General features: G+C 40.9%; 1 protein-coding gene across 4 annotated transcripts; it reads left to right on the top strand.

Annotated features, from left to right (window-relative positions):
- prlra (prolactin receptor a) lies at positions 1 to 14,616 on the top strand. 4 transcript variants are annotated; one of them, XM_034602353.1, is made up of 10 exons: positions 2 to 158; positions 6,383 to 6,474; positions 6,716 to 6,857; positions 8,850 to 9,019; positions 10,617 to 10,783; positions 11,039 to 11,180; positions 12,210 to 12,306; positions 12,873 to 12,945; positions 13,058 to 13,731; positions 13,762 to 14,616. In XM_034602353.1, the coding sequence occupies exons 2-10, from the start codon at positions 6,405 to 6,407 to the stop codon at positions 14,141 to 14,143; spliced, it is 1,917 nt and encodes a 638-aa protein (XP_034458244.1). In that variant the 5' UTR covers positions 2 to 158; positions 6,383 to 6,404; the 3' UTR covers positions 14,144 to 14,616. The 4 variants fall into 4 exon arrangements, with proteins under 4 accessions (XP_034458241.1, XP_034458243.1, XP_034458244.1 ...); XM_034602350.1 differs by having other exon boundaries at positions 1 to 158; positions 13,058 to 14,616; XM_034602352.1 differs by having other exon boundaries at positions 1 to 158; positions 6,725 to 6,857; positions 12,876 to 12,945; positions 13,058 to 14,616.
- The last annotated feature ends 531 nt before the right edge of the window (positions 14,617 to 15,147 follow it).

Below are 15,147 nucleotides of genomic sequence, written 5' to 3' on the forward strand. Positions count from 1 at the left end.
AGGAGAGAGGGGATGCTCGGTTTGTTCACTGGCTGCTGCTGCGGGGCTCAGTTGACCGGCTATGTGCGCGCACTCGTCTCCTGTCATCCCGGTAAACCAGTTACACAAGTCGGTAACTCCGCTGGCTGAGGCACGGAGGGAGAGACGCACTCCTGTCAGTAAGTTTCACAGACACACACACACACACACAGAGAAAGATGGTCTCAATGATTGTAGTCACTGATCGAGGCTGTGAGGTTGATCTGAGGCTTCATGGTTCTATAAACTTCACAACAAACTTTAGGCGAAGTAAATGTTGATCTGTGGAGTCAAATCTGTTAATTGTTTGTAGGAGCTGCCCTGAGGGTGAAGATGTATCTAATTCATTATATTGTTTGTGTGTGTGTGTGTGTGTGTGTGTGTGTGTGTGTGTGTGTGTGTGTGTGTGTGTGTGTGTGTGTGTGTGTGTGCGCGCGTGTGCGTGTGTGCGTGTGCGTGTGTGCGTGTGTGTACATTGTGAGTGAGGACACTTTTGGGAAATTGAGGAAATTATTTGACTGGACTTCACTTTCTGATTCTGTAAATCTGTTTGAACAGTCACATTGTGGGGACAAAAAGCAAGCCCTCCATAACGTAAACTATTAAATATGGAGGTGACAACATGTTTTAAGGTTAGGTTTAGGTAAGATTAGGTTAGGTTAAAGTTAGCGAAAGGGTAAGTGTCAGGTAAGTAGTAACTATGGTTAAGGTTGGAGTAAGTTTATAGGAAATCAATGACAATGCAACGTCCTCTGAAGTCATGGAGACACAACTGTGTGTGTGTATAATGACCATGACACAGTCATGGTCATTATACATTTCACCGTTCGAGATAGAGACCCAATAATATGCAACACCTTTGTGCATAGTGACGACTTCATTTGTCCTATATATACTGATAAGTAATACCAACTACAGTTTACTCTGATTCAGTTTCCATGGTCAGTGATCCTAAAATATAGCATAAAATAACTCCCACAGTTTGGTATAATGTAGAATCAGAACAAGTGAGTGTGATCAGTCTCCTATTGTTTTTTTACTGCATCAAGATGCACACATTCCCAGGTTGACAGCTGACAGATTGGCAGGAGATTTCCTTCACCGTGGGAGGATGATGATGATGCGGCTGCACGGGGGTGTCAGCTCAGCTGTATAATGGGATTTCCCTGGTCGTGACCCGCTCCTCCGTTGCACATCTATTTAACCTTTAGGCTGGCTAGGAAGAGGTGAAAGAGGCCATTGGCTGTTATAGCACCAAGCTGATCAACTCAATACTGGATTAAAACGGTTCGCTGCCTGCAGCTTACTGACTTTTTCCACTGTTAGTCTTGCACCAGGACCTTATTACACATTGATTGGGCATTGAATGCTAACTACAGCTAACTAGGAGTGGTTTCAAATGTTTTTTAAAGCAAAACATGGTTTATGAAGTTGGCACCGTGGTGGTAATTCATGATAAGGAATTTTGGTCTCAACCTTATGACGGTTATTACTCACTTCATGTACCTGACACCAAGCCTTTGAGGTGAGTCGTAATTCCATCAGGCCCACCATCAGAGAAGCACATGGCCGCTACAACTAATTTAAGTCCTTATATAAAGTCTATAGGCGAAATCAGACGTTCAGCATTTTTACCTTTAAGAAAAAAGCAATTATTGCTTCACCGGGCTCATGTGTCGTTTAAAGTATTGGGGGTCGCTCTCAAAATGACTTTATCTGAATGAAGAAACACTATTTCTCCCTCCTAAACACAAGAACCATAATAGGCAGCAGCGTCAAACTATAAAAGCAAGTATCCTATTGTTCTTATCTGACTAACCTATTTCTTAACTGACGGACCAAGATCCGTGGGAAAATTATCGCTGCAGGTAGCGAAGGGTGCGTTGTCTGTCGTCATTTTCTTTCTACTGTGTGTGTGAGTAGATTTACTGTAGGTTGCCCAAGAAGTGCAATAACCCAACACATTTACAAGCGTGTTGCAATAACTGTCGTTGAACAGTGCAAAAACAGGACATGAGCTGTGGTTAATGTTGATTTTTACGACTTTGTTTGGTTTACTGCAAGTAGCTGATGGCAGGAGCTATAAATTGGTTGATGCTCGCATGTGAAAGGTGCGATGACAATTTTATTCTTGTCGTAAATGCACTTTTATTACTTGTAGGCTGTCTATTCATACAGCACATTGTTGGTGTCTGAGCAGAGTTTTTGTCACATAGATCCATTTTGAATTAGGTTTCTGTGCATTTTGAACCCTCTCAGTAGCTCTCAGTTATATCTTGAGCCTCGCCCACACACACAAAATCTTATTTTTAAACAGATATGTCAGAGAACTACACCTGAATATGTGAATTTGTGTTAAGCTTATATCTTATATCATCTGCTACAGTGTACACATATTAATCCTACATATCCCTTTTTTCATATTGGGGTTTTATTTAGTATTGAATAAAGTAAAGAAAAGTCTACACTAGAAGCCACTAGAATTAATAATGTTCATTGCCAAACATTGAATTAGAAAACCTTCAGGTTTTCAATCAATGCTTAGGTTTTGCTGCTATTTTAAATGTATTAAACAGAATACAAAAATGCAACAGGTCATGAAAATCGTGTGTTTATGGTTGCAGTTTCGTTGTCATGAAATTTTAATTGAAAGTTCAGGGCATTGTTGCCTGTTGATTTCCCCTATTCAAACATTTTCCTAGAAAGGCTCTGATGCTGGTGAGCAAACCGGTTTTTATTTTCCTTTAGTGGGTTTAGTCTGTTCTAGTGTGAGAAGGAGTTCAAGTCAAGGTGTTTCTCTGCAACCAGTGATTAAATGCTATCTGTCACACGCTGTCTTTCATCCAAACTGTACAACAGTTCATGGTCAAATTTAGGAATCGTAATGTATAGTATTTGTAATTTCTGATTTGGCCGATTTGACGCTTCAAGAGCTGCGAGAACCATGACACACATTTCTGTCGTGCTTTGTAAATAGCGGTGGGACTAAATGTCGAAACCACAATGTATCATTGTCCTGACTGTTTCGTTTTCGTTACACTTTTTACACTCATTGGTTTTTATAGTTTTATATTTCTGCAAAATTTTATTTTAAGACTTAAGATCTGTTCTGCTTTCTGGGAGTTTACACTTTAGGCATTAGGGTATTGACGAGTTACAGTGTAATAATTCATGAAGCTTTCACATTTAGGGAACTGATATGTATAGTTGTGTGAAGTTTGGTGCAGCTTGACTGAATTTAAGGGGACTGTTGGACCTTTGCGGATGTATGAATGCCATTCAATCTTTAAATAATTTATGATCCAGTTTGTGAACAGCATCATTAGCTTACTTTATTTGCACTAAAAAGTACATTATTATAAACCTGAAACACACGACTGTGTAGACTTTATAGATTTATAAAATGTATAAAGTGTCCCCACTTCAAACACAAAAGCTTAGAAACTATAATGTCTTATAACAAATTGTAATATGTAGTGTTAGTATTATTAGTAGGTGACTAGTTTATGGGGGAAAAAAGACAACTGACAGAATAGTGTCGCTTCAGGGGCCAATCAGATTTCTGCCCCTGTTTGTCATTTTCACATGTTAAACTAAAAGTACATTTGACATTTGATGTTCTCCTGCCTGATGGGAAACCCCACAGCACAGTTTAAAGGCAACATTCAGACCATTATTATCTTTGAGAGAAGAGCTTCGCACTATTGGCCAGCACTTTCCCAGCTTAGCAGCTTAATTCAGTTTGGGCTACGCATTACGTAAGATGGCTATATGCAGCAGGAAGCTAATCCAGTGCCTTGACCTTAATGCCAATTATCAGATCATGGTGACGTTACTGAAATTAAGACACCAAAATGAAGAGTTGATTGCAGTCAATCGGCGAAAGGCTTCATGATGTTGAGGAACTCTAAAAATGAAAAATGAAAGCAAGTGTCGTTTTAATGATCATGTGGCAAAACATATTTATAATGAGTTCAAATAAAGTATAAGCGTAGATATAGTATAACAACACACCCCTGACCAGCCTTGCAGCATGTTATTGCCTTCTCCAATGAAGTTACGTTCTCACCCTTGTCACTTTGTTTGTTTTTATATTTGTTTGTCAGCAGGATTACGCAAAAATTATTGAACGGATTTCCACGAGACTTGGTAGAAGGATGTGACATAGATCCGGACAAAAGGGCAGATCCAGGATTCTTTTTCACTTCCCTTTGGATACATGTGAAATTTTCTTGATATTTTCACAAGGGAATAATTAATAGATCTTGATGTACAAAGTCAGGCACATTTAGGGGGTTTGTACTTTGGTGAAGCTTGGTTGAATTTAAGGGGACTGTTGGGCCTTGGTAGAAGTGTTTACTAATCTACAATGTAAATACAAGGCAAGGCACAGTTCATAGGCAGAGGTTGATGCAAGGTGCTGTACAGAGACATTTTAAACAACACAGAGACCAATGAAAATAAATTAGTTTAAAATCAGAAAGCAGAGTAAAACACATTTTCAATCAAAATAAAAGCGAATGATAACAGAAGAATAAAAAAAGTAAAGAGATTACAAGAGGTGAAAGAAATAAAAAGAATACATGTGTATTAAATATTTAAAAATTTGAGTCAAAAAATTGTGTAGTCTATTATGCAGTGTTGTGTTTTCTTAGAAACACATATGCCTCACATATGTCTCTCTGTTGAACAGAGACAGGACATACAAGAAAAGCTTATAATATTTTAGGCCCAGTTTAAAAATGTCACTTTGAGCTATTATTTTTTCAGAGGGAATAATGACTTCTCACTGGCTTAAATAAAAATACAACCACAGAGTTGCAGAGTTGCCCATTAACTACTGATGAACCCATTACATTTTGGTGCACATCTGGGATTTTTGACATTCTTTGACAATGCAAGATATTTTTGAGCATTTTTGTTGATTTCACAGAGAACAATTCATGGATCTTAATGAAATTATATGATAAATGATATTTTGAGGACACAATAAGATTAATTTAGACATTCTTGAAGAGTAGAATATCAATTTGTTCACACTCAAGCGTTTTACTGGTCAAAAGGTTTCGCTCTCTTCAATATGTCACATCCTGTCACATCCTCAACTGACGGCAACAATTCATCTGTGATTGGAAAAGAGAGAGAGAGAGAGAGAGAGACAGAGAGAGAGAGAGAGAGAGAGAGAGAGAGAGAGAGAGAGAGAGAGAGAGAGAGAGAGCATGTGACAGAGCATGTGAGAGGGGGGGGGGGGGGGGTGTAACCAGCCGTATGTGTCTCTGTTGTCCAGGCAAACGGCCTAACTCAGATTATGCAATCAGTTGTGCTGCATGTGCCAGCTGGTAGAGGTAGTCTGAAACAGAGAGGATGTTTTTTTAATCCTCAGTGAAACATCAAACGTTCTTTCTTTCAGTTCATCACATTTAACTGTTCTGCTTTCAGACTTTGTGCCATTTTATTACTATGATGATTATTACTGTTTAGCACGTGCATGTAAATGACAGGATTCGTTACCTCTGCCAAGGAGGTTATATTTTCACCCAGTCCCTTTGTTTATTTGTTCGTTTGTTTGTTTGTTAGTTTGTTAGTTAGCAGGATTACGCAGAAAATACTCGACAGATTCCACAAAGCTTGGTGGGAGGATGCTGTATGGGTCAGGGAGGAATCCACTACATTTTGGTGCGGATCCAGATCACAGGGTGTATATAGGATTTTTTTGGTTTCACTTTCTTTAACATTGGCATTTTTGATTGATTTCTCAGGAAATAATTCATGGATCTTGATGAAAGAAATATATTTAGGGAACTGATAGTGTGAGAAATTTGGTGCAGCCTGATTAACATCTACTGGGACTGTTTGAAGAGGAATGTGCTCTACTGAGTGTCATTGTAGTTCATGTTTTTTTCTCCTCTTTATTTTGTTATCACCTCTGCCAAGGAGGTAAAAATGTTTTATAAAAATATTTATCTGCGTTTATTGTTGATTAGCAGGATTACGCCAAACCTGCTCAACTGATTTGTTAGAAATGTTGTGAAGGGTTGGAGCATCACCCAAGTACGATCCCATTACATTTTGGTGTGGTACCATTTTTTTTTCAAAATAAAAATCTATATCTAGTGAATTGAAATGTTTCATAAGGGGACTGTTGAGGTTTGCACTCTGGTGAGCACCATTCTAGTCGAACGTATGACTTCAGTGTCAGACAGTGAGAAAACATCACTGCTGCACCAGGCAGTTTTCATTTTTCCTGCAACCATGTTGTGACTGAACACAGGACCTGAACCGCTGCTGCAAACACTGTGGATCATGTGGCTTGAGCTGACAGTTCACCTGTCCACCTGTCTTTGTTTTGTTTCCCATCCAACAGCCAAGGTTTTTGTGGTGCCACGATGAAGAACGTCTCGGGAGCGGCCCTGATGTTGTTGCTGCTGTTCTTCACGCCGCACGCACAGGGAACAAGTAAGTGTCTCAGTATCTTCCTGAGTAAGGAGGTGTGTGGTTGTTGGTACAGGAACCAGAGCTGCCCAATCAAAAGATGATGAGTAACATTGTTGGATATTTTTGTGGTTTATTACACATCTTGCACATTTCATATCAAAATTGAATCTGTCTGCGACTGCATAAGTTCTCTATCTTTGTTATGAAATACACCTTGTTATGTGTGTAACCTTGTATTTAGTTTAATTTCCTCCTCTTACACATTCCTTAGGCATCAGCCCTCCGGAGAAACCTGCTCTGACCAGATGTCGTTCTCCTGAAAAAGAGACCTTCACCTGCTGGTGGGAGCCAGGATCTGACCGGGGGCTGCCCACCACCTACGCCCTGTACTATCGCAAAGAGAAGTGAGTTTCATGCAGAAGCACATTCACTGTAGAATAAGTGACATGGATGGATTGTCAGCAGTCACCTGTATGTTCATCAGTGAGGTTTATGGATGAGCAGCTGGTTTGGTACTTATCTTAATATATATATCAGAGGCAGATCAGAGCGTAGAACCAGTATGGCCGACACTGGTTATCTTCACATTCTTTAGCTGTGTCTTAATTCAGGGGCTACACCCTTCAGAGGGCGCGGTCTACCCGGCCCACGAAGACCGCCTCCTTTATTGGCCATGTACACTGCAAAGGCTGATCCGTCGGTCTGTTCAGAGGATTTCCGTGATCAGTGTCACCAGCTTGTCCCGCTCTTGTTGCTGTTATAGCAACAGAGCTGATGTTGGACACAACAAGAAAGTTGTAATGCCCCTTGGGGCTTTTTAAACATCTGTACCGGTAGCTGACGTTGAAATGTAATGTTTGTGCATCACGTCTTGTTGCTGGCTGCCACCATTACCTCTTTGGAAAACAATTTGTCAATGAAGGGTAATGAATCATGGGATAGGTTGGGGCCGGGAAGGGTCCACCCGTTTTAGCCTTCGTTTCTCGAGGCTGGAAAGACGCATTTGTCGGCCACCTTTGAAGGAGGAGCCTTTGAAATGGGACTGTGCTGTCGCAAATGCAGCCTCCAAAGGATGCAGCCCCTAAACTGAGACACAGCTTCTGTGTTAGCACACTTGTCCGTTAGCAGCCTACCTGGTGTCGTGCAGCACTGAGGGCAGCAGACGGTTGTAAGAGGATAAAGATTGCAGAGAGTTATGTGGCACCGGTTGTTCCCTTGGCTTTGGATTTGAAAGCCGTGTGGGGCTCATAGGGCGTTGACACAGAAGGAGGGGACGTTTTCCGTTCCATTACTGTTATGATCAAGTGTTATGTATGAAATGTCAGGATGGAGAAATCTTTGGCTTTTGATATCCAGCAGCTATGGAGAAGGTGCAGAAGTTTGAATCATAATTCAATCACACTGGAGCCTGCGTGAATGACAGCAAATCTGTGACCTCGCTATGGAGTGGTTATTTAAATATATTTGAGGTTTGCATAAATGATTATTTAGATGGATAATATTTTGTGAGTAATTCTTTTCAATTAATGCAGCCAATAATAACAGACTCTACTCTCCTGTAGAACCCACTGCTCTGAAAAGACTATCAAAGATCTCAGAGATTTTAAATCTGTCGCTTTAATGTCTAACTATATAAATTCTTAACATTAAAGTGCTGTTCAAAAGGATACATTACATGAGTTAAAGTATGTGTGGGAGCTGTTATTATTCCTCCATTTTCTTTGAAATAAAGCCATTGCCAATATTTCTAGTAATGATTTTTTACAATAATAATAATTTATTTTACCCCTGCCATCAGCCTAGGGAGGTTATAGCCTGTTTTTGCATCACAGCAAGGGGCTTAACCTTTTGGTAAATGTATACTGCTGCTGAACAGCTCCTCCGACCAATCAGCAACAGTCGCTGCTACTATGTAAACGGCAGGCTCCCGTTTGTCCTAGAGGCATTCATTAAAGCGCCTACTGGGATTTGAACCCAAGTGCCTGAAGCGGTGGTCAAGTGCTCATACCCCACGTCAGATGTTTTCAGTGACTTCTCGAAAGTAGAACATCTGTAGAAGCAAAGCAGAAGAAGCAAAAGCGCAGTAAAGACAGTTGTGTAGGAGGCAAGAAAAAATACAATGTAAGACAAGACACAGGCATAACAGGACAGTTTTTTACTAAATATAAATCTTATCTTATCTAATCTTAATATTCAAGTGTAGTAGCTACGGTAGCTGTCCACTCTTTGTGGCTCAGAACGTTTTCTTCCATTTTTGTCTTATATTGTCCTACACACACTCACACACACACACATACAAGTTTCAGGAATTGTAGCATGAGGAATACATGCTGTTCTCTGGAAATGCAGCAATGCATGTGATTACATTACATGCCATTCCCCTGCGTCTCTTGCAGCTCCGATACAGTGTACGAGTGTCCCGACTACCACACGGCCGGGGAGAACTCCTGCTTCTTCAACAAGAACGACACGTCCATCTGGGTCAACTACAACATCACTGTGGTGGCCACCAACGCGCACGGCAGTACCTTCTCCGACCCCGTGGACATAGATGTGGTCTACATCGGTGAGGGAACGTGTGCCGCTTGTTTCGTGTTTGTTGTCTGCGTTCTTTGGAGACAAAATTTCCACTTGAGGATTAAAAGCGTGTTTTTTTATGCCAAAGATTTAAAATGAGAAGCTACTTTGTGAAACTTCCGACAAATGGGTGGCTATAATGAAATGAAGTTTAAGATAAGCGGGTGATTTAAAGGATAAGTATAACATGCATTGATTGATTTCTCCACGGCAAACCCTATCAACACGTGACATGGCCACAGCTGACTGGCGCCTTCCTTCATTACAATCAACACGGACACTGCTGTTTATTTTAAGTCCAACACACATACGCCATCATGCTGCCAAAGATACTCAGTGGAGCTCCAAATACGTATTAATCCATGGCTGAAAATAGACCCCCCACAAATTACATTTTCAAAATCTACAGTGCCCATCTGTTTTTGGAAATTGCTTTTCCTTTTTCTATTTCAATGTCTTCGTGTCCCATTTTCAAATTAGGTAGAAATAGGAAATGGGGATGAGAGCGGCAGACACACAGACTAAGTAAAGGTTTTTAGCCTTTTCATGGAATTTGTTGACAAGAAAAATGAAGAATAATCCCGTTGTTTCTCTTTTATTTAGTGACTGATTAAATATAAATACTGTGTAGACCTACTTCATATTATGCAACGATATGTAAATATTGTATGAGGAATGGAATTAGTCCCATGCTGTCATGTTGTAAAGTACAAATACATGTTGTTTGGTTCATGAAATGTAAAAAACAAACAAATATAAAGTCATAGAACTAAAAGACCTGTCCTTAAAGCTGCTAATCTGCAACTTCCCTTTGTTGCTCGTGGTTGCTCTGACCTGATAAGATTATCAGTCCTAAGCAAAATGCGTTAACCCTTGTCCTCACAATTTGTCAACTATGTGTCTCCAAGAAGATAAACAAGATCAGATATTAACATTAATCTCGACCATGTCGTCCCACAAGTGTCAACACGTTTTGGAAAGTCTCCCCTGCAGTGACACAGTTTAGTCACTGGAGGTGTACGTTGGTTTACTTTTACACAGAGAAAGAGACAAAGACACAAACTGGAAACAAAGTGGTTTAACAATAGACTGTATATGAAGATGGATGACATGACTGCTCCCCGAAAGCGAAAGTGTCTTGATCGCCATCTTGTGGCCGGTTGCAGTGTAGGTCATAAAGCCCGTCTCCTACATGATAGTGGATGGGACATGGACCAAACTAAAAAGTCAAAGTACATTTGAAATACATTTTTCTCCAATATGGCTTCTGACATTTTAGGTAGATTTTATTCCACTGATGTTTATTGAAGTGTGGATTTTTCCAATAACTTTGGTTTTGATTATAAAAACAGGGTAACATATCATGATTGACAGATTGACACTGACTCATGATTGGTCAAGCGCATGCATTCGCAGCAATTGAATCCCGGATATTTTGGCTGAATTTCTGGATAGTGGGAGGAAGTCGTCCATCTTTATATACAGTCTATGGGTTCCACCTGTGGCCTTACACCGTCACTATTGAGTTTTGTGTCAAACATTATCCCTTAAAAAGTCTCGTTCAAACTTTCTCTCTCCCTTTTCAGTCAAGCCTAATCCTCCAGAGAAGGTAGCGGTGACTGTGTTGGAGGACAAGGGCTGGCCCTTCCTCCGGGTGTCATGGGAACCGCCACACAAGGCCGACACCCGCTCCGGCTGGATCACTCTGATCTACGAGCTCCGCATCAGGTTGGATGGAGAAGATGAGTGGGAGGTACGCAGCTCGTTACTCGCCCGAGGGAGTTCAAATGTTTTCAAAAATGACATCTTAGGTCAAGCCACCTGTTAGTGGGCACTGTACTGCAGTTAACTATGGCTTCTGACCTTTGATCTGTGTATTGACAGGGTGGTCAATTTTGCCCAGTTTTGATTAAATTCCTCATAAAATTGTATTTGGTGTACCATACATTTACAATGAGAGCTTGAAGGACTGACTGGAGGTGTGATTTGTGTCGTATTGTATTTCCAGATGCACCTTGCAGGACAACAGAAGATGTTTAATATTTTCAGTCTGCGGTCAGGTGGTACGTACCACGTCCAGGTGCGCTGTAAGCCCGATCACGGTTTTTGGAGTGAATGGAGTTCCACCTTCGACGTCAAAGTTCCCGACTGTAAGACATCACATGCACTATAACATTTACCAGTAAGATATAATGTATGTATTGAAGAAGAAGTTGAACATTACAGGAAATGGGCCATGTCACTTGATGAGATCATCGATATATCTCATATCTCATTTGTTTAATCCATGTAAACCACAAACATTTAAACATAGGATGTTGTGGTTTCATAGTGGTTGTTTTCATGTGCCAAACTCAAACATTTCACTCCTTTACTATAATGTGCCATTTTCACACTGAAAAAATGCATTGCACTCATCCACTCTTGAACCACTGGAGCGTTGAGGGTAATGCACACTTCTTCCTGGTTGCACTGTTGTTGGGCAGTTTAGTATTCCCAAGGCCCCTGAAATCCTCCAGAGAGAGCGGCAATGTGGTCAAAACAGCTGCAACTCTTGGTTGTGCAGTGCGCTGGCAACAAAACATTTTTCACCAGGCATGCTCATGTCCTGTTTTCAGTCTTAACTAAGCTAATCATCAGGGGTGTTACAAGGGACTCTGGGGGCCCCGGGAAAAATAACTCATGGGGGGGGGGGGTTGCACCAAACCAAACCAACCCATTCGAAGAAACATATTATACCAAACCATGCACATCGCATACTGTGTATACACATATATAATAGCAATGTAGTATAGTTTTGGTGCAAACCCCCTACAGCAGCCTAGACACATCATACACACACATTTAGACGTTCTAGTCTTCAACAAAACCTTTCAAATTAAGAAGCTTGTCAGGGTCCTCACAAAATGATCGTTGCTGTTGCCGTCCCAGACAATTGTCAGCTTTCCCAAAACTGTTGCAACGCCCCTGCTTACCTTATCTGAAATCAAGCCTCATGTTAACAGACAGGTTTGAGAGTGGTATCAATTTCAATGATACTATTCCCTTATCAAGCCATGAGAATGACAAAAGATGCTCCTATGAATTAAACTCCTTTAACATCCTATAATAGTAATCATCACCATTGCACAAGGTTGTATGTTATGCTGTAGCACTTATGTTATTATGTTACTTTACAGATTTCCATCGGGAGAAGTCAACGTGGATCCTCATCACGGTCTTTTGTGCCTTCATCTTCCTCATCCTCGCGTGGTTGTTACACATGAACAGCCACAGGTAAAAAGGGATCATGAATTCCTTATGCAATATGTTTGGTGGAATGTTGTTTACTACAATATTAATGTATGTGTTATATGCTACAGACGACCACTACAGCTGTGGTTAAGGCTCTTTATTTTTAAGTTCACCACTTCAATATTGGATTATTTTAAGTTTTTTAACAATCCCATGACGTAAAGATGAAAGATGCTCCTTTGTTATGAGCATGTTACTTTTTAACCACATTATTCATATATAAATATTGATTTACTTTATATGATGAATAACAATAATTTATTTGTTGTGATAAGCACACAAAAAAGTATTAACATTTTCGAATTTTTACAAAATTTGGAATTTGCTTTGTGGAGGAAGTGTTCAATTCTAATGCTTTCTAATTTAGACAATTATTGCTATCTACATTTATTTCTCATTAATGCCAACGAGACATTTTGTTGATACACTCACCATAAAATACAACATTATTTTAATCATCATTTTATAATTTATAATGATTTTTCTTCTGCTGCTCTCACGCCCTCATAATAATCGTGTTTTTATTTTTTTTAATTTTTTTTTGTGAGAAGTCTGAAGCATTGCATTCTGCCACCTGTCCCTGGTCCTAAAATCAAAGGATTTGATAAACAACTTCTAAAGGTAAAGCTGCAACACACTGATCAATGTTTTCATGCGTGCGACAATGATGTGACCCTAATGATGATGTTTGAATAAGAAAAATGACTTCAGTGTAATCCTGCTTTGTGTGTAGAGTGGCAAGTCTGAGGAGATCTTCAGTGCACTGGTGGTGTCTGATTTTCCCCCGACCACGTCCAACTGTGAGGATTTTCTGGTGGAGTACTTAGAGGTGTACATCCCCGAGGAGCAGGAGCTGATGCTGGAGGAAAGCAAGGATCTGCACGATAACTGCCTCAAATCCGGGGGCTCCACGTACGACAACGACTCCGGCCGGGGCAGCTGTGACAGCCACACTCTGCTGATGGATAAGTGCGGAAGGTTAAAAGAGGAAGGGAGGCGAACAGATCAGGAGAAAAGTCCGATGGAGGCTCAGAGGCACCAGAAAAAATGGAATGAGGGTGCGTTGACCTATTCTCATGATGATATCGTTAGCCCCGACATGTCCAGTGGACGGGTGAAGACCTGGCCTTCTGTGTTTTCGCCTCTGCCTCAGTACAGCTCACTGAACCAAATGAGCTTGCTTGAGACGGCGAAACAGCACTGCCTCTCCGACAGCCTGTTCCCCCCAAGCTCCTCGTCCTCCTACCTCACCCAGCCTGGCCATGGCAACAATAAGGAGGCTCTAGGACCAAGCTACTGGGACAAGAAACATCACTCACTCCATCCCCAGACACAGGCCCTCTGGCAACTCCAGGCCCACAGCGAGGTCAACATCTCCAACGTCGGCCGCAAACAAGCGGCCGTTGGTCTGCAGCCGCTTGCTCTGCAGCCGCTTGCTCTGCAGCCGCTTGCTCTCCGGCCCACCGAGTATGTCGAAGTCCAGAGGGTCAATGAGGAGGACATGGTGCTCCTGCAGCCTGTCATGTCGGACTGTGGCGCCGGCTGCCCCCGGCCGCGCCAGGAGGAGGACTACAGCAAAGTGAAGGGGGTGAACGGTGACAACGTGCTGCTTCTCCAGAGAGAGGTGGCGGGACACGAGGCGGAGAGGTGCCCTTGTGAGGACCAGGAGATGAATGGAGCGACGGAGAGCTGCCTCCCGTCATCCATCGTCAACCAGAAGCCTGCAGCCTGCATTCACACTGGCACGCCAGTCCGGGATGACACTACCCTGGCAGTGAGTGGCTATGTTGACACTGCCACCATATTTACTACTTACTAGGTGCTCAGAAGCCCAACAGGCAGGTCTGGAACATTGTGAGACCTGTTTTAAGGTGGAACACAGACAAAAAGAGCAAAAACATTAACAGTTACACCGACACTATTCTTCCATTTATCATAAATCTAATTTAAGAGACAGTTGATACATGATAAAGAACTAAAATAATTTGATTGAATGATGTGAATAATAATCATAATTTAACTTTAAAGTTATAAAGTAAATATTTATGATTGATTGTATAAGATGTCTGGTAGTATAAGATGTCTGGTACTACATGCTGTCATTGTGATTAATTTATTTGTGTAAAATCAAGAGTACAGGAAGCTCAAACATCAATTGCATTTATTTTTCGTTTTTTGTCCCTTTCCCTGTGCAAATTTCTCCGTGTTGAACTCAAAGCTGTTGGCTGGAGACCACACAGAAACTGTATATAGAGAGATACATTTCAAGAAGAAAACTGAGAAAGTGGGAATGTATTGGTGTATTTTTCATCCTAAGACTGTTTTGTGTACAGTACATTTATTACTGCTTGCACTGCTGTTTGACTGGTAAATTTGAAAAAAGTATTTTTTGGAAAATAGTGTAATAGTGTAATTGCTCGGCATTGTGCAACGCGAACCTTAAGTGACTTCGTCTCTGTTTAACAGTGATAAAATGCTGTGTATGGCCATTTTAAAATTTTTGCACAAATATGTTTTTATGTATCGCTTTACAAACAGTCAATCACCTGATCACAAAATGCAATCTGAAACTTAACTTCGATGGTTTTTGGAGAACCCGTCGTAAAAAATCATGCTTGTAATAAATGTACAAATGTGATTTTTTTGGGGTGTTTCTATATGGTTCCAAAGTACTATATTGATATGTACATGCTTGTTATCATTACCTGGTTTTAATAATTAATAATGAGGCAAAAACGTGATTGACAATACCCTCTGACACAGACAGCCACTGTCATTCAAGGCTTTTAAACCAGAAATTGAAACATTTTTAACATACAAAAA

This window comes from Hippoglossus hippoglossus, chromosome 12 (assembly GCF_009819705.1).
Source record: "Hippoglossus hippoglossus isolate fHipHip1 chromosome 12, fHipHip1.pri, whole genome shotgun sequence".
In the NCBI taxonomy this organism is placed as follows: domain Eukaryota; kingdom Metazoa; phylum Chordata; class Actinopteri; order Pleuronectiformes; family Pleuronectidae; genus Hippoglossus; species Hippoglossus hippoglossus.